The sequence below is a fragment of the Ischnura elegans genome, chromosome 2 (genome assembly GCF_921293095.1).
Source record: "Ischnura elegans chromosome 2, ioIscEleg1.1, whole genome shotgun sequence".
NCBI classification, from domain to species: domain Eukaryota; kingdom Metazoa; phylum Arthropoda; class Insecta; order Odonata; family Coenagrionidae; genus Ischnura; species Ischnura elegans.
Genome location: NC_060247.1, coordinates 72,226,397 through 72,247,184, shown reverse-complemented (window position 1 = coordinate 72,247,184; position 20,788 = coordinate 72,226,397). Strand labels below are relative to the sequence as shown.

The window sequence follows — 20,788 nt, the reverse complement described above, 5'->3', positions numbered from 1 at the left end:
CTTCGATATACATGAACAATACTCATGCAGTTCATGTATTTTCCGACGGGGGTCCTTAATGAACTCCATTTTAGGGGATGATCTCTCGGGTTTGACATCGGGATTAGTCCTCCACGTCTTATTCCAAGGATAGAGATCTTTATCAATATTGTTCTCCAGGTATTCACAAGACAATACATAACGCCATTTTGTTGAGAGGTATAGCGTACCTCCCAGCCGTGGGTAAAAAACAGTGACCCGCATCCTTAAAATATCGACCTCAATCTGCTTCTTACGTGTACCACTAACGTCAGGAGCCATACATAGGTCTCCTCAAATACCTTTGCAAATTCAAATAACGCAACATTACGAGGACGTAATGTGCCAATAATTTTTATTCGAAGTCGACCATGATCAACAACTTAAATTAATGACTTTCTGAGAGAAATATGATAAAATATACTGGGACAGTCCACTCTGAGGAAAAAAATCGTTAGTGCCACATTAAGTTGAAGCATTGACGCAGGATTGATAATTCCAAGGAGATATTCAGATTTCCGAGAAGTTAACCACATTTTGCAGAACTTGACATAGGAATATCTCGAGAGGCATCCCATTTCAATGCGGAAAATAAATGCAATTATATGATCACATTATGACGAGCGACGAAGCGAGCAAAAAAGCCAAGAATGTGCTCAATGACGACCGTTTATTCTAGAAAAACGCAGAATGAGCCAGTTTTTCTTTCGCAACATAACCTTGCACGCGTACAAATGCGTCAAGGCTTTAGGAAGTCTCGTAGGTTGTTAAATGTTCAACTTTTCTGCGAGTCCTGGCGAAGTGCGATCCTTCAGCACCATTTGAAAACGCCAATCATGAACTTATGCTGAGTATATATAAGGAGTAAAAGTAAATAACTATCAGAAAAGTTGCTTTTGCGGATAATAAATGCGTTAAAATATTAATCCATGATGGCTAACATCCATATCAATGTCGAACGCATAATTAAGTAGGAATAAAATCCGGAAAAAAGCGCCCATCAAGTTAAATCATGAAGACAGTAATACGTTTAGTGACACCGGTGAAATATTATTACACATCAAAATGGAACATTTCATAAGGTATCAAAAAGCGACGAAATTCTACGTTAACGAATATGAGGTAATCTTGAAGAAGATATTTAAAATAACTACTTTATTTCTGGAAACGGTTTTTAATGATAATATAATTTAAGCTTTTGCCATAAAAGACCGCAATGAATACGAATAAGCAACTCATTCTTTATTCACTTATTAGCAGACAATGGAGTAATTTTTTCATCCTATAATCCTTATTATTTATAATGATGGAGATGCCACTTTACTATTTTATTGGTAAATCATCAACAACAATCAATTTGAAGATTTTGGCATATTCCTCTCCCATGACGTAGCATTGTAATTCTTTCATTAATCTTCACAGTTTAATTTTTTATGGTTTACATAATTAGTTTCGACCATAAACTGATGGGCTAACTTAACCAGAAAATTCTCCTTATAGGATGATTTTCATTTTTATTATGCTGAATAAGTTTATTTTTGATGGAAATTGACAGTCATCAAAACAGAGACCCAGAAAAGCAAAGATTTTCGTATTATCAAATACCTAATCGCACTGTGTTCAAAATAATGATGTTGACTTTGCAGAAAATCCTTACATACATCGACTCCTCGGCCTGTCGAATACATTTCGTAGGTTTTTTATTCAGGCCTCACACGAATACTTTTATCGACTTAAATGTTACAACAGCTGGAGGGCAGGAATGAAGAAAAGTATTCTATGCTGACCAAAGCAAGGTATTTTTTGGTACTAAAACACTAATCACTGACGTTTTATCTAGTTTATATTACATGACCAACGCGAAACTAAACCATTCTATTGGATGCCAAAAAGTATAATGACATAACAAAAAATTACATCATATGTATGCATAGGTGCATTCCAAATTCCAAATTTTTTACAGAAATTACATATCAAGAGCAGTTCAAAAAATATTGGATTAATAAGTGAAGAGACTTCATCAGATTCACATTTTATTATCGTTATAAGTTAACTCCACAGAGCACATATTTTTGATTAGGAAAGTCACCACATGTTATTTTGTCCGTGGGGTGAACGGAAATACCGCACCATAGGATGCAGCTAATGAGGCCACCAGTATAAATCTCCGTGGTGTACCCGATTACGAGAATCTTGGCTGGCAATTTCATACGCTCATAACGGGAAGGCATTGCGCGGCCGCAAGCAACTATTCTGCAGCGAAGGGTGAAAGTGTTAACGGGTTGCTTCCCAGAAGCGCCATGCCCTCAGGGAGCCTTGGATTTTCCACGCAAACATCTGACTAGTAAAAATATAGGTAATGTAAACTTGAAATTGGAGGGATTTTTGGCCAATAGAGGGCGTCACTGATTCGCAATAACACTATCTCCAATAAGTTCGCGAGGATATTCTGTTTCTGCCAAAACCTGTCATCAAATCAATGGTACGCGTTGGCATATATGCTACACAAGCGATAATACAGTGAGTTAAGTAGGATACACTGTATCACTTAGGCGATAAATATGATTTTTGTGAAAATTGTCATTTTTACCTTCCTGCCGAGGCATTTCATAGACTGTCGCTAAAAAATTGTTCTTCCCACGCGGTGATATTTGGGAATTGAGTGTGTGTCTATATAAAAATGTTTATTGGCTCTTATATAAATTTTAGCCTCCCTATGGGTAATATGCCGGTTAAAGAATCTTTACATCCACCATTTTACTAAAGTGTCCAGCCTGTCACCCATTCCACATTGAATATCTTTAATTTTTTACCTCTTTAATTTAGTAATGCCTTTATCCATCATCCACCAAGTCCTCTCATTCCCCGCATAACCAACTCCATTCCCTACATCACGGGTTTAACTCCCCTAAGAGCGGAATAATTAATGTTAAAATTATAACATAAATTTAATTTGGCCAAAAAAAAAGCTGCAAGACACAAGTCATGATGAATATAAAACGTATCCTCATCATAAAAATTTCCTTCGCAATTGAGCACGCAGTTCTGTAATGGCAACCTCAGTTGCGATCGTTGGAGGGGGGTTAAGTGAACAATGAAGTAAATGCGAAGGCACATCGTGAAACATACCGAATTGTTCAGCAAATAATGAAAGTGAAAGTATTGCGAGACGGATTGGAGGCACACTGAACAATGAAGAGAAACCTATGAATGAATAATGCTAAGGTAAGCAAAGGACTGCTGTCAAATAAACGAGAAGAAAGAGGTTTGAAATCAATCGCAAAGCAATTAAATCACTCATGATGAGTTGATCGAGGCGGCAACCCGGAAATAAAAAGAGTTAAAGGCCATAATTTCGCAGGAAATATGTATTTACCATTCCGTAATGCAGCTTCATATTGGATTCACCAATAAAACAACTTGGCAGCACTTGGCGTGACTGAAGTTAGGTCAGTGATTGGTTGAGAAAATCTCAAACATCTCTTGAAATTGAAGCAGCAAGAAGGTAGTTCTGTGTACGGAGAGGCAGGAAAACTATCTATCAAGTCCTCTGAAACGATTTTAGGATTGATATCCAATATGTTATGAGATTGAAGAAGTACGCCATGAATTTGGCAGGCTCTTAATTAGTCGAGTTACACCAAGTTAAGTTGAGAAAGGGGCTTAAAATTGCGCCGCAATTGGGGGACAAATAGCGAGAGGTAACGTCTTTTGCGCATTTGCATTTGTCTTTGATTTATTTCCATAGAGAGGACAAATGAAGGGGTGCACATGATTGAACCGAAAGTGGCAGTGGTACATGAAAGACGAAAGGATAGGCTTGGGAGGGGGATGAGGGGAGCAGAGAGGAAGGGAGGGGGAAGAAGAGTGGGGGGATGAGGAAGTCCTCTTATCGGGGAGAAAGTGGAAAAGCAGCCTCCGTGAGAGGGGGAGGAGGGATGTAAGGGGCAAGGGTGGGGGGAGGGAGTGGGTTGGTTGAGCAACAGGCAGTCTCGGCGGTTCGGCCTCTCCCGCTGAGGCGAGACCTCCTCCCTCCACTCATACTTCTCCGACCACCTCACACTCCTTCCCTCGGGCACGTATTGGATTCCATAAGGTAGAGAAACCAAATAAAATTGCGGCGTGAAACACATCAGAATCCGTGTATTACGGTGAAATAATTCATGGAACTTTGTTCCAAAATAGATTATGTATCGATATTTGAAGCTACTACTACTACGCGGAAGGGCTGCAATTACAATGAAAAACTTCCATCGATACATAAAAATGGGACAATTTGAGCGAAGCAAATGTGGTAGTGGTGTATAAAAGTCGAGACCATGAAGTAAAATTAGTAACTTTCAATGTTTTACATGGTAACCATGTTTGTCGAAAATTTTAGGAGTGTAGAAGTGAGGCTGACTCAATTAAGTTCTATCAATTATAGGTACACAAGGCTAGATTGCTATAAAAATATTTAACCAGGCGCATAGCCGGCAAATTTATTCATTAATCAAGTATCGAAAAATGGAGTTTATGTTATCTATTCTTTTAGAGTATTTTTTGAGTCGTCGAGTGACTTTCTAACGTTAACTATGGAAGCAGGAACGACCGGCTTTGACTACCTGTTAAGCCATGTTCAGCTACTTGCATATAAGTACATACCCTAGCCAGTAGAAGTCACAAGATAATATTCATTGAATTCATTCCTTAAACCTTGCAATGGTCTACATTTGAAAAATCTTCAATCGAATATAATGCTTAGTTTTGCAATCTTAAAAAGATCAGGAATTTGAGAATGCTTTTGTTAAGCTTAATCCACTATTGGTAAATGGAAAAAAAACTCCCCTTGATCATGCAATTTCCGTACGAAATCACAGGAGACTTCAACGCTCGACAGGTGTATACATAATTTCTTATTTAGAAATTTCGGAAGAGAAGATGATATAAGAATTATATACCACGATTATTTCCACGTCACGAGCTATTTTTAGGCAATTCACGACACCGGAACCTCAGGCATTTCCCTTGGGACCGCTTATGAATCACGTCTTGGTTTTTCTATTGCCGAGGGGAGGGATTTTCATCAGGAAACCATGTTATTTCGAAAGGTCAGATCCCCTTATTTCGTAAGATGCTAACTTTTACGCCATCAGGGGATGACTGAACTATTTCATGAATTTATGGATAAAAAGAATTCATTTAATTGTTTTTAACTTAATTTACTTCATGAATTGAAATTCTATTAGTACTCGATATTCATAGAAAGCAATAACGAAAGTGATGAAAAGGTAATCTACCATTAATTGATCAGTGAAAATATATGAATATGATACGAAGTAGAAACAGTTTTTTATGTGCGCCATTTTTAAGGAAATAACGGCGGAGTAGCCAGAGGCATACCTACACGATTCAATCCTAATGTTCATTATTATTTGAACCTTATAATTTTCAATAAACCAAATGAATATTAATAGAATCTTAAACTTTTACTTAAAAAATTAAGTCTCCATCAATTGCACGCTGTGCCCATGTTTGAGTGGTAGTACCACTGGAATTGGTTTACTTACAACAAATAACGAGGAAGGTTGAAATTCTACAATTTGGTCAAAGTATGAATCACACCATATTTTCACTACTGTATAAGCGACGGAAATAGCTACAAAAATATAGACGCATCACAATAGACTTTAGTTGTACAACTTGACTGACAATATATATATATATATACAGTCCAAACTATGATTATTCCTTTATTCATATAAGGCACTTCACTTTCATGACATGAGAAAAAGAACGAAAAAAACCAGAATAGATTCCGTAGATATGAATTGCACTGAAAATTATATGGATGTCTCAGAAAGGCAAAGAATCCGACGCGCGAGCGATGGGGTAACAGATGGGCACTTTGGATGGCTTTATGCCGAGGTACTTAAAAGTATTGCGCCTTCCCGACGTCGAAGCAGTGGCTAAGCGTCTGCAAACACCGTCGCAAGAGAGTGGAAGTGAATTTAGGGTCAAGGGGAAGAGACGGACAGACTAGGCTCTTTCTCGACCTTCAATGAAGTGTTGGCTGCGATGGAAACTCAAGTGATGGCGCTACTTAAAAAATGCAAGTGCGCACTACCGCAGGAGGAAAAAGTCAATGAAAAACAGAAATTAGGCGGCGGTAACAGTTGTCAGGAAGGAGTTCTCGAAATATGATTTTGCAGTAGATATGCAGCGACCATAATCCTATATTTTTGTGGGATAAAGTTTTTTCCGCGTCCGTAAGTCGCACAACAAAGAATTACCACTGAAAAGCGGAGGGAACATGATAGCGATATACTGTAGGGAAGCATTTTTAGGGCCTAAGGGATTTTTTAAATATCTGAGGTCAATTATGTATATTCACTCTAAATTTCTCTATGAGTAAAATTTAACATAAAAATTTTAGGCATGATCGAAGGAAATCAACTAACTTGGAGAAAATTGGCGAGACTAACTTACATCAGTGCATCTAAAATAATCTCAATATGTTAAAAACTTAATATTATTTGTAAAATGATCCCGTAGAAGAAACTAATATCTATTTCTACAAGAATAATAAAGGAATGCCTTTCTGGCCACTTTTCGCAAATTTTACGTTGGGGTGAATTACTTAGCTAATTAACATTTAATAAATGTAATTCCAGGAGTAAGAATATAAAAAAACGAATAGAAAGACTTGGAATCTAGTATAAATTAACCAAAGTGATCTATCAGTCCCAGTAAGTTATCATAAAAGCCAAACAATACATTACTTTCGATGGCGAATGTAGCCTATTCCATTATTTCCTCATACCACCATGCAAAAGCTTTGATTTATATTAAAAAATTTGATGGCCCGAGTTTTATCCCATGGTAAGGTTTAATTAGTGAAAGAATATGACGTAAACAAAGGATAGAGTGGCATGAAAAAAGTACTTGTACGTGCTTTGTATGCTAGAGAAGCCCAAGAAAATATCACGAATTGAACTGAATATGTGTTTATGACAACATTAACTCAAAAAGAAGAGAGCAGTGATTGCAAAAAAGGTAATTTTTATCACTATCAATAGTAAAGTTTTCTTACAAGAATCGAGAATAGTCAAGAATTCCCTGGCTTTCTAGTCTTTCCTGCGTCCGACGAAAACAGATACATCCACGGAAGAAGGATTTGATGCTTTCCCCGCGAAGTAATGAAATGAGTACTACTTGGCCTTACTACCAGGCTAGGCTGACGCTGACGTTTTGATGCAGTACTTCTCCATCATTCTCATGGCTGCTATATGATCCCTGAGGACGATGGAAAAATACTGCGTTGAAACGTCTGCGGACATGGTAAGACTCAAAATTGATTCTCTCAACTCGTTTAGCTCGAATTTGATGAGTCTGGACAGCCGACTGCTGCAGTTATTAATGCTCCAATATAATTAATTAAATCGTTGATGAAGCTAACTTAAAAGCGTCAGATGAAGTAAAGTATCCAGGATCTGCGATAACATTAAGCAGCCATGAGAACGTCGAAGAAATATTCCATCGGATCGTCAACTGAGAGGGATAGCCCAACCCGGTTGGAAGCCGGAGAGAATTAAATTCCGTGGGGGAAGGATTTTGCGCTCCGTATGGGAGCAAGGCCTCCTAGGAAGGTGCCCCTTTTTCCCCTTCCACACCACTGTCCTTCTAGCCCTCCCCTATGCAACCAACGCACTGGACGACGCTCTCGATCGAGGGTTAAACGGAAAAAAAACAGTTGAGCCGCGGAGCACGTGCGCATATCCTCGTTCCTCCTTTACGACTGTGGAGCCAAAGGTCAGCTCGATTCCAACAGTCCATTCTGGCGACACCCTTCCGCCCTTTCCACTGTGACTAGTCCGCTTTTCTCGCCGGCCGCTTCCTGTAAGAGCGGCAAGGTAATTGCTACAGAGGAAGACTCAAAACCCATTCACTCAACTCGTTTTGCTCGAATTTGATGAGTCAGGACAACCGATTGCTCCAGTTGTTGATGCTCCCAAAATTAATCCATTCATGGATGAAGGTAACATAAAGGCTAAAGATTGACTTCTTTAAAGCACACAGTCTAGATTACGTATTGCATACCGGTTTCTTGAAGAGGACTTGCATACCACCATATTAATATACTGCAAGTATTGAACGATAAAACGATATTTCTGAATTCCTTCCAAAAATTAAGAAACACTAAGAAATTTTGGAGTAATTTTTTGAATCTGCCAAACAGCTCAAAGTATTTATACAACCTTTACCATTTAATTAATTGAAATGAATGAAATAAATAATAGATTGGAAACGGTATGCAAAACGTAATAAACACTGTGTGATTTAAAGAATTTAAGTGCCTAAAATTTGCGATAACTTAAAACCTATCGAGGAGAACACACAAAAAGTAGTAAAATCTAAGGGTGAGCACGAGGTCCACAGTTCAGATTGAACACCTCACGAGAGTATAAAGGTCGTTGTTTGGGTCATTGTTCATTACTTTCAATGGCGCCTTTGTGGTATGCAAGTCCTCTTCAAGATCTGATTTTATCCCCTCATAATTCACCACTAGAGCACCTTCAACCTCTCAACATTTAAAAAAAATATAGCTCTAAACACCTCTTGACCAAAGTACGTACAATGATACCCAATCAAACAGATATTCAGCTTACCGTATGAGCTTGCCTGGCCTCCTCAATGTAATGAGTGGTGATGATCACAGTCTTGTTTCCATCCTTAGTGATCTGTACCAAGTGATTCCAAATGCTGCAAAGAAAAAAAAATAGCCAAAAGTTAGCATATTAGTCAAAATAATAAGGGTGATAGTGACTTATGCATCGAAAAATCTTGAGGAGAGCCAACTGCTTTTTAAAAAACAATCCAATTTTTGATGCAGGGCTCAATTTAATTGTATTTGAAAATGATCTACGAATAATCAATAAATGTTATTATTTTGTAACTCCACAAAAATATTTTTATATTAGTTTCGATGTTCTCAAAAGGTTGATTAGGGTGAGTCTACTGCCCTAATAAATATAAAGATTAGATAAACTCCAAAAATGAAAGTCAAATACTACTGAATTTACAGTCAAGTACTACTCGTTAATAATTACCGTGACAATGGAAAAAAGAGCCACCAAGGTTTGAATGGTAGAGAAAATAAAAAAATTTCAACTAAATATTAGTTAGAACACTTCGATAAAAATATAAAATTTTACGCTTGAAAAAGTAAAATTTTCCAAATCCTTGGTTAGTCGAAATAAAATGAGGGAAAGGAAAGAAAGGTCAAATTCCTCCCTCGGCCAGTTCTTCCTCAAAACAACCCTCGGCAACTATGCCTGTATATACCAACGCTATAACTGAGGCCATACCTGAAATTCCAAAGATGTTTTCTTCACAAAAAACACTGACTCTTTATTTAGTAAAAATCAATATCAAAGTCTGCTGTTATATTGTTATTTGCGGTGATATTAAAAACTTAAGAACATATCAATATACTTCAAGTATTGAACGATAAAACGATATTTCTGAATGCCTTAGAAAAATAAGAAACACTAAGAAATTTTGGAGTCAATTTTGGAACCTGTCAAACAACTCAAAAGTTTTATAAATTTTTTACCATTTAATTCATTAAAATGAATGGAGTAAAGTAATGCATTGAAAACAATATGCAATACGTAAACTAGACTGTATTTTACAGAAGGCATCCTCGGCACTTACGGAAATGATCGAACCAAATTGAATAGAAAATAATGGGATTACATCAGAGAACATGGAGGTAGATTTTGGTTGGGTATATATAAGGTGTTCACCTTTGCCGGAGAAGCGGGTCCACTCCCACGGTGGGCTCGTCCAGGATGAGCAGCTCGGGGTCGTGCATCAAAGCCACGGCGAAAGACACGCGCCGCTGCTGACCTCCGCTGAGAACAACACATCGGAGAAACAAATGAGTGAATGCATGCGCAATACTGACAGCAACAGAATCATAGTAGGTGGCAAAATGATTTTGAATAAAATGTTTAGAGATCCATGAAATAAGGGAATAATTGTTAAATAGTACCCACAGGATAATATTCCAAACATATTCTAATGGATTAACGCAGGTTATGCTTCCTCTGCTTCAAGGTATGATTTGTTTACCCTCTCACACAAGCCGTTGAGTAAAACACCAATATTTGGGGAATTTTTGTCACTAGAAATGAAATAATGAAGCTATTTACTTCGTAAATCAAGCAGAATTTTGGAAGACAGAATAAAATATCATGAAAATTATACATTTTAAATGATTAATGAAAAATCATGATAAATAAACCTTAACCATTCACTATAAAAATATTACCTCCGAAAATAGTAAAAATTATACAATCAAAATAAGTAATTATTCTTGTTGCTTGAACATTAGGGCCATCAACTACAATCTTGGCACAAATAAAAAGCTAAGATTGGAACAAATAAAAAGTATGTAGGTACTGCTCTCAATCAGTTACTTTCCAGTGCAAGCCATTTTAATGTTGATCATTCTTATACTAGAATTAATATCAGTCCAAAATCTGCTGAACACTAAAAACTTGTCAAGTTCAAATCATGAATAAGACCCGGGATGGTATCACTTAGAAATGATTTGTAAAGGTCGAATCTAGTGAAGCATGAGTTATTATGACTTGCGTGGGGGCAAAAATTGATATTTATTGTTTTCAATAAGATTCATGGAAAAAGCAAGGGGAAGTTAATAAAAATTCACCTGAGGTTCTTGACGAGACGGTTTTGGCTGGGAAGGTCGAGGAAGTTGAGGAGAAACTGCAGCCGTTCGTTGATTTCGGAAGTGCACATGCCGAAGATCCACCCGAAGTACATCATGGTCTCTTTGATGGAGAACTCGCCGAAGAGGGCAATTTCCTGCGGAATGAAATGGATATGTATGAGTCAGACTGCAATACGTCATGAAATAATCAAAAATTAATTAGATATTTCGTGATAACATCAATTAAAATGAATTAAATGCATTAATAAATTGAATGAGGCATGAAATTCTCATAACTTTATAGTTAAACACAAGGTAACCCATCACAGATGACTAATATTTATCATAAAATTCATCATTTTACGGGTTTTAAACGTTACTACACATTGAAGAGTGGGTATCATAAATTTTTGGTGAATCTGCACATTTCTGTGATTTACGGAAAAACTTTTTGCGATAGCAATTTTTTACGTTACATTATGAATATGCAAAACAACTCAGAAGTATTGTACAAATTTTAATGCCCATTGATTCTATGCGTTCATTTTTAAATAACGCTCAGTTAGCCACAATATGTTCAATGTTCGATGCTCATAGTACTACGAAAAGCTTTATGGTTCTTAAGAGGATACAGCACGTAGAGCCATAGTGCCTTTAATTTAAAATTTTGGACTATTTATGCCCTCAGACTCATGCGTGATTATTTGCTGAGTTTCACACCGCAGTATGGAATGACGAGGAAGTAGCTGTGCCATCGAAGATTAAATAAAAACTCGAGGAAAATTAAAATTCACCCACGGAAAAAATTGCACATAAAATTTCCATTTTTGCGAGATTCATCTGACATTTCACCTCCAGAAGTGACGCAAAATACACATTGCGGTCCCATGAATAGCACTAACTTTCTTCACTTGCGGGCAACGAAGGTTTTAAGCCTTTTTCAGGCTTCCATTGTTTTTTTGCAAAGTGAAACCCTACCTCGAGGCGCTGGCCTACCGTCGCTATATGCACACCCTATTTTTTACCCTTGAAATCCAAGACTCACCGTTGCAAAATCTGCCGACGTTAGAAATATTTATAAACCTCATTGCAGGCCACGAGTTCAATGAGAACTGACAGCGAGGTGGGTAATATGAAAATTGAACTCAATGCAGAATAAAGAGAGGGAAAAGTAACACATGATTTCCTACAGCTGCCACAGAATATGTGATAGTTAAACATTTAGTAGGTTTGAGGTCTCAAAGAAGAATAACAATTGACGGTCGTGCAACATTACCATAGGCCATAATTGAGGGAAAAGCTTACTATTATATCTTATTTATAACGCTAAAGCTCGTAGAAAGTTTTTTAAGCATAGAATCAACTGTCATCAAAAAACATAAAAAACATTCTGCTTTGATAGTTTGCGGAAAGTGAGAATGAGATAAAACATATATTTGTAATTGGTGTAGGTATAGCTAAGAATGAAAATCGATGCTGAGTGCTTAATCATGAGATCCCAGTTAAAGGTCGTGGAACATGACATGAATACTGGGAAACTGACCACGAAAAATACATTTGAGGGACCTTGCATGTTTGTAAATAACGACGGGAAAGTCGGTGAGCCTAAGAATAAATAAGAAGTCACTTAAACATGAGATCTCAGCCTTTTCACTGCGTTAAATTTTTGAAAAAATTCAGAACATGAAGTACCTCGGCATTAGGTGCAAAGACTATCAGCAGTCATCCACTATAATGGCTTAAATTCTTTCACTTGCGCAAATATTTCTCCCATAACATGACCCACCTAGCTTTTTCGGCATAAATTGGAAAACAGAAAACGTCTAAACTATGGCTGCAGGCAGTATCTGCCGAGGAAAGTTTTTCGAATACATTGTCATAGATTTATAACGCGTCGAAGATCTGTTTTTCTAGAAAAACGTTTCAACCAGAGAATCCTGATCCAGCAACACGTGATTTTCTCTCAAAACTCGCGGGTATAAATTAGAGCACAAGAATTATACAAGCTGGTTTTTTTTCAATATGGAAGTTCAATGAATTCTTGTGGTATATTAGCTGTGGACACATCATATTTGATGACACTGGCTTATGGAAAAACCGGTTGACACTGAGTCGGTAACTTGCGGACACGGATTGAGATAAAAGGGGGGGCATGAAACCATTTGATTCATCACTGGTGGCCTTACCTCCAATTTACAATCAGTACGTATAAAATTCAGTGCATACCCTAGCTTTCGATCCATACTTTAAAAATTAATATATTATAGCTACGACGACACATTCTATGGTGGAGAAAACTTGAGTAATTTCTGAGGGCAATAGAATATTTTTGGCTGAAAAAAAACGGAAGAATAAGTAGCTATTATGTCTTTCTCCCATACATTCTGAACAGTTAATAACAATGTCAAGGAAGGAAAGTTTAATTTCCTTTCCACTGACTCGTTACCACAGGATCTATTAGGCACAAAATACGTATTTTACAGGCTGATATATTTGCATGATTTCAATGCGCATAGGCATTACTTGCCAATAATAAAACCAGTACTTGGAGCGTACGTCTTGAAAATATTCAAATGCATTTTTGCCGACCTTTTGGTTTATTTTTAAACCTTCATCAGCGCTTATAATGAAAATAAGTACATAATTTTGCTGCATTAAAAAAATAAACAGTTATAAAAGCGTTTTTTTCGATAAGATATAAAAAAGACACGAAATCAGTCATTAACTCAGAATTTTCAAGACCTACACTCCAATATACTGATTTGATATTAAATATAGATGTCAAGAGAAGAAAATAACTCACTTCATATTACTTTTGTTACCAACTAATACTTCAATGAGACCAATCACGGAGTGGAAGGTATACTTATGCACAATAAAAATATAGGACTACTAAATGTAACTAAGGAAATAATTACTGGAATTTACTGAATTATTCCAAGGAATTAATTAATTTTAACCAACAAGGGTTGGAAAATCAACCCAAGAAATCAAAGAGATAGCCCTCATTATTCAGCAATATCTACATTCGACTTATACGACTCGAGAGAGAAGACCAATAGGAGACGACGACACTAGCGGAGACAAACACCCATTGACGTCACTCACCTGCGGCATGTATCCAACGCGCTTTCCGGGGACTCCGCTTCCCTTGCCGCCGGGCTTGCCTCCAAGGACGTAGATCTCGCCCATGTTCAGCTTACGCCGACCCACAATGCAGCTGAGGAGGGTGGTCTTGCCGCAACCGCTAGCTCCCAGCAATCCATAACTGCAATAAATACGCAGAATAATGTTTAAAATTTTGTTTTACCTTCTTTATGAACAAAATTTTTACCAAAAAAATTGATGCATACGTGAAAACAAACAAATTCGTGAAGTTCACTGCAAGAGTTAATAAGTTAAAGACTAAAGATTTTCCGTTGAAAGTTATTTAAAATTTTTAATAATTATGTCAAAGCTCTATAGAAAACATATACGTGCATGATAACTACTTGAAAAACTGAAATATTATACACTTTCAAGAATTGGAGACTTGGGCAAAATTTCCTTCTTTGCAGCGTAGGAAAGTGAGTACCATTAAGTTTGTAAAATGTAATGACAGTATTAATCATTATTCAAAGAAAAGCACATAAAAGAATGCAGAACAATTAATATGGTAATTGCACTAAAAATAAATATATCTGCCATCTTTATAGCGATCATTCAAATAAACTGTAAGATGCCTAATAAATAAATATTTTATTAGATATTAAGGAACTTGCCTCGGGTGCACAGAATACAAAGGGAATATCAAGGCTATATCAAAGCTTTTTTTATTGTGTTTGAACCATCAAGATATAAACGATGATTGACACATTAAATCGAACAATCACCAATTGGATCATTTTTACCTTGAGACTTCAAGGAAGTAATCCTTTATTATAATAAATACACATTTAACTTAGCAATAGCGCTTCATCCGTAAAAACCAACCGAGGAGAAAGCCACCCATCATCATTTTCATTGATTCAGCAATACCCAATCACAATAGACAACCTCTGTGATGACCTTCTATTCAAATTATAAGTTTGATGGGATTATTCTTTCACACCTCCGTTTGTTAACGTGAAAGGAAAAAATCACGTCATTATTAGATGCAGTCAAGGTTGAGACGGATGACAGAGAAGAAGGCGAATGAAGTTGTAGTTTAGTGCCACATTAAGATGTAATGACGTCCAACTTAACCATGTGCTATCGACCGTCGAAAGATCTATTTGAAAACTGATGCCTAACGAAACGCCTATGTATTACACGGGGCAAGTATTTTTTACCCTAACTATCAAAACTAAAGTAATTCCTATTTATTTGTAAATGAAATTAGACTAAAATTCACTAACTCATGATTAACTTTGTGGTATTCCATTATAAGAAAAATTTAGATCATACAAAAAGATAATATATTAAATATTTATATTATATATTAAGATAATATAAGATTATTTCCATTATAATATCCAAGAAAAATGAAATTAGACGCCTTCTTGCCCTAGGTTGGGCACAAAGTAGTGAAAAATAAACAAGAAACATTCCTCTGTACCTCTCTCCTTTTGAGAAAGATGGGCTACGTCCCATTGAAAATTGAATCAAAATCTCCCCGTAAGCTCCAACTCTTAATTTTTGTCCATGTTTTTCTATCTAACTAAGTATGTTTTGGGTACCCACCCTCGGACATGATGGGATTTTATTCATTATGCTCGTGAGAGTTACTGTCAAATGAGTGTAAATGAAATTAGGGCAGATTTTATATCCTGTTCAGTTAGCTTCTTTTTTCGCAATGCCGCTAAAATATTCCATTTTATAAGGCACAATTTCACAATTCAAGATCCAGCGCAAGAGACAGAGTATACAAACTCTGGTATCGTGTAAAAAGGCCTTGTGAGAGATCAAGCATACTAACAAACCTAATTGAAGCCACTATTAATCAGTGCGCATGCAGCTTTACGAAGAAGAAAAGACACTATGGATCACGTCAAAGAAGAACACGTTGGATTGCCCACATAATGAGACACAGAAGTTACTTGGAAAGCATAATGGAAGGACAAATTGATGGATAAGTCCACAAAGAAAGACCAAGAGACAAGTACCTGGGACAAATTAAGATCAATACGGAATGAGAGTCTCAGGGAGGCAAAGTAACTAGATTAGTATTGGGAAAAATAGGGGCTACAGTTACCAATATTAGGATTACATTACTATGCATGTAAGTATGTACGCAGCTGTGATATATTTCTGGCAACAGATGCATTTGAATTGCCTATTTTTTCTACGGATTCAAACAGAAATATCCAAAATTCCCGGTGTATTCCCCCAACAGTTCGCACCAGTACTGTGATTTTCGGAATTTGAATTTTTTTTCAAAATTGATAACATTTGGTATTGGTGTAGCGGTAAGTTTAAAGAACGAGCCTCCCTTCACGAAGGCCAAGGTTCAACATGCATAACACGGCGAGGTACACGACCTACTGCTTGGGTAGGCAATAAAAAAGCCTCAGCAGTAAGTCGTCTACCTCCCAGCAACAAACCAAAATAATGCATACTGTCTCTCAAGCACTTGCAAAGTGGAAACAATAGTGGAAACAATACAACAACAACATGGAAACAATAATCGACCGGACTTAAAGCATTCAGCAAAGCCTTTGTTAAAATGATATTTATTATTTACACCTCTAACCTTCACAGAATTTCATTCTTTGAATGCACGCTCCAAAATTGGCGGAATACTCTATTCACACAGTGAATAAGCCGAGAATGAATAGCACCTTGTAAAATATTAACCATGTTAAATATTAACCATGATTTAAAAAATGGCACATCTATCGAATATCACGGCCTTTCTATTGAAGTTTATGGAGATTAAAGGTATTCACACGGTTTATTGAATCGAAAGAAAGACTATTGGTCAACAATAAAGGAAACACCGTACGATTAACTATAAAGCATCGGTTGGTCACGGGGATGGAAGGACGCGGTCATCTAGCTTCACATCCGACCTCACTTATAGATTATTGCAAGTTAGCAAGTTCTTACGAAAGTAACCCAACGACCTTCACTTCTTCTTGCCAGCAAGATCTGAAATGATATCGACACGTCCTTATGTATGCCTAGTAAGTACACCAACGCAATAAGATAAGTAAGTAGTGTTGGAGTGTTCACCTGCAGTGATGCAAACTCTAGTTGCGTTGGCGAACTGACGAATGCGGAAATGACTCTGAAAATTACGCTAAGACAGTAAAGGGACGGTCAGTTTAACCTAGTTTCAATAATTACACCGGAAGAGTTATTAATAGTCTCTGAAAGGATATAAGATCATCACGACCTCTTGCGAATGATAGAAGGTGAAGATGATTATGTTGAACTACAAACATATGTAATAACATTTACGTAACCAAATAACCACGTAGCAAACGATGTTGATTACTATATTTTTATGAGTTCTCTCACTGATTTTGAGTAGTAAACTAACTGACCGAACGGAAATAAATTACGACTATCAATTTGTTTGATCGATACCAAAGAAAATAAATATTAATGTAAAACTTAACTAGCTTCAGAATTTTGAAAGAAGGGCTTAAGGCCTATGGTAAAAGATGCAAAATAGTGCACCAAAGGCTCTTTCCTTCGATTGCCGCCATAAAACTTTAATACCATAAGAAAGAATTATTTCTCGAGGCGTTTTCCATGAAATATTATGATGAACTGCACGGAATAGGATGCAAATAGAAATTAATCACTGAAATTTAAATGTAAATGGCGTTAAAACCCCAATATTGTGCAAAGTTTCCGTTTTGTGACATACTTTAAAACGGAAATTTCCGAATTCTCATTGAAAATGCAAATACCCTTCGAGTGATAATTTCTCTTTTGAGCAGCATATTTAAATCCATTTACTAAATGATGCCAGCTTTAAATACAAAATCAAGGATTATCCGAGGATATTTAACGAGCATTGGTTTGTTCGTAACGATCAGCAATTCCGCCATGAATCGACTAGAGAATTTAAGGTCTGCAACGGTGAATTGGCAACCTAAGCGGCAGAAGTCCCTTTCGGTAACATGAGCTCGCATTGAAAAAGGTTAAAACACTTCCACTTTAGCCTGCAAACAGAATATTGAGACAATCTTATGATTCGTCACACAATTTTATGTCTTGCTTCACGCTGGGTTACAGTCATCGATAAAATGCAGTGTACGTCTCAACCGCGGCAGGCACTGCCCCCGTAGTTTAGGATCGAAGGGTAGCACTTGCGTGAATAATGAGCTGCCTAAGCCTCAGGAGCGATATGACCACAATTTACATGCATCGCACAACCAGTAAACGGACAAGGGATCATTGTCGTCTCTTCGGTTACGCACAGTAATAATACAGCTCATCTAACACTTGGATTAGAATATAAGCCGATTATACTGTCCAATTTACGCGGGCAAATGAAAAGCAAAATTTGAGTAATAAAACACCAAAAACTTGGCTCAAGAAGAAAGATAGTTTAAAACAATGATTTAGCCAAAACCCTAAGATAGAACAATGAAGTCCACATTGTTTATTATACAGGGAAAGCAAACGTATTTATTACATTTTTCGTAAAGTTTAATTTTAATAAAATTATCACAAAAAAATAAAAACAGAGACACGTCCTTTCCAAAAAAAATTCCCTTTGGTCACAGAATATTTACGTAGGTTACATGTTCACCTGGCTTGGATTTACATCCACTAAAAGACCTCGAATTTACCATGAACGCAGCACAACAGAGCAATATATATTTATTTAAATTGTATGGCTATTAAAGCTCCCAATAAGAATGCATCGCTATCTACGTACCTACTCAATAAGCAATACTTCCGGGTGTAATAATAATTGAAGCGTGAAGGCGACTAAAAATGGATGTTGCACTGCCGAGAGGAAGTGAACTAATACCAAGGCCGACCTCATATCCGCATAAATGAAGAAAAAAACATCACTTGACGGCACCGATGATCTTCAAACCAATGAACTCCTGAACTGACGCAATGAAGGTCGATATCATTTGAATCTTTCAAAACTGGCCAATTCTCGACGTAATAAAGTGATAGGGAGAGGTCTCAATTAAGGAAAAGGGACAAAATTAATTTTGGATCACGATGGTGTAATTAGTTGAGCAAGAATATATGTTGGCAGAAATTAATGCTTTATATACCTTACATAAATTCAAATGAAATTAAGAGAACACATCCTCAAATATCCGAATATTAGAAATAATCGACAAATAGTACATTATATCAGGCAATTAGAAACAATTTTTTGAGCTCGAAAGACTAAATGAAACATTAATGGCTAAAAATTTTAGTTCTTTTAAAATTTATGATTACAACTTCAAAATTCTTTTGAACTTTTTAACATTTGTGAGACGAAGTAACTTCCTAGAAAAGATTGATGAGATATTTTTAAAATCTATTTTTTATTCCCACACCACCGAAAACAGCACTACGTGGTCTTTACAACGGGGTTTTCATAAAAGTTAACAATTAAATGTAAATGAACATTCAAACCCTGTAAAGAGGTAGAACATACCCAGGTGGGACTCAAACCCATGACCTTAGGTTTGCCAGGCTTAATTCCACCGTCACTAAGACTGTACTGATCTACTACTGTGTATCTTCAACGAAGATGTCGAGAAAGGAAGGCAAAATATTCCCAGAAAATACCTCATAAAGTTTATCAACGATCCCTTGTTATCATAATTCAAAATGAATACAAAGATTTCTTAAGTTCCCGCAGGGTTCAAGGAGAATGACCTGTGGGATAAGAATGTGTACGAGGAAAGGGTGGGAAGAGACTGTATCAGGACCCGCAGACGGATCTACAAGCTGGAAAACGATCAATTTTCAGTGGCAGTCTTTCCTCACGGACCCAGAGCGCGATGACCCTCTCCGCATACGCTTAACAATACGCTGCGTGCATACTAAAAACAACAAACTGTCAAAGGAGACGTTTCCATCACCATCCCTCCTCACCCTCTGTGATTCTTAGTCTTTCCAAGAATAAACCTTTGTTCCTCGCAACACAATCTGAGCAAACTTCATTCCTCAAGTCACTCAAAAGTAGCCTCGCAAAAATATCAATATAAAAATAGAGCTAAATAACGATCACTCACTCCATACTCATTTTGTTTAGTAATGTGAGGGTGGAGCTTACCTTGAACTAAGCCACAGGTGTTTGAATTTCATTCATGGAAGGGGGCTTAGTTCTTTTCCCTAAGGCACCTCGCATTTTGAGGATTTTGTTTTAGTGTCCAAAGGCTTCACCGAGGATAACAATAGTGTACCATAAGTTGCACTTAGTTAGATTGTAAACAGAATTTTTTTGCTCTCATTATTAAAGAAATACAATAGACGCTGCGTGCTTGCAATACAGCATTTGATAGAAAAAAATACGGTACATAATGTGTAGTTTAGTAAACGAATGAAAAATTTAAGGAGCTATTTTTCTGTAGCAGCATATTGGTAACTAATAGAACGTATTATAGCGCAGCACTAACGATTAGATTTCTTTTATTTATGGAGAGCTTCATAACATTATTTTTTATCATATCGACCATAAAATTCTATTAAATAAGCACATCTCAAACCCTTCATGCCCTTCTGGCAAGCAAACACAACATATTTGCGGATACCCAAATTTTATTTCCAAAATATTTAACAATTTTCATAAACGACAGTCGATAGAACAAGGAAAGAAGAGCAAGTTATGTAAATTTCACGAATATGGAACACAATTTGCTTCTCCCTGTGAGTTTGCGGATTCCCAGGAAATTTGGACGGAGTCCTACCACCTCATCAACAGCATGACGGGCGCTGATCTTCGGTGTGCTCGTCCAGCCATCCACATCTCCACTTCCTAATTCCTGTCACGGCCTTAATCGTCCGTCTGAACGCGGCGGCGCACGAACGTTGCGGCGCTAGCCGACGCCAAATATCGAAACCTGATATGTGTGTCAGGATCGCTTGGCCGCGTGTCCTTCCACGGGCGGTTTCCTTCAA

The 20,788-nt window shown here is 37.0% G+C and overlaps 1 protein-coding gene across 4 annotated transcripts in view; it reads right to left on the bottom strand.

Annotated features, from left to right (window-relative positions):
* LOC124153942 (ABC transporter G family member 20) overlaps positions 1–20,788 on the bottom strand; it is a 277,735-nt gene that overhangs the window by 16,461 nt on the left and 240,486 nt on the right. For all 4 annotated transcript variants that reach the window (XM_046527363.1, XM_046527362.1, XM_046527365.1 and 1 more), the window contains exons 3-6: positions 13,844–14,003; positions 10,736–10,890; positions 9,807–9,914; positions 8,667–8,760 (exon numbers count right to left, since the gene is read on the bottom strand). In XM_046527363.1, coding sequence (XP_046383319.1) covers positions 8,667–8,760; positions 9,807–9,914; positions 10,736–10,890; positions 13,844–14,003 — 517 coding nt within the window. The remainder of the gene's footprint in view (positions 1–8,666; positions 8,761–9,806; positions 9,915–10,735; positions 10,891–13,843; positions 14,004–20,788) is intronic.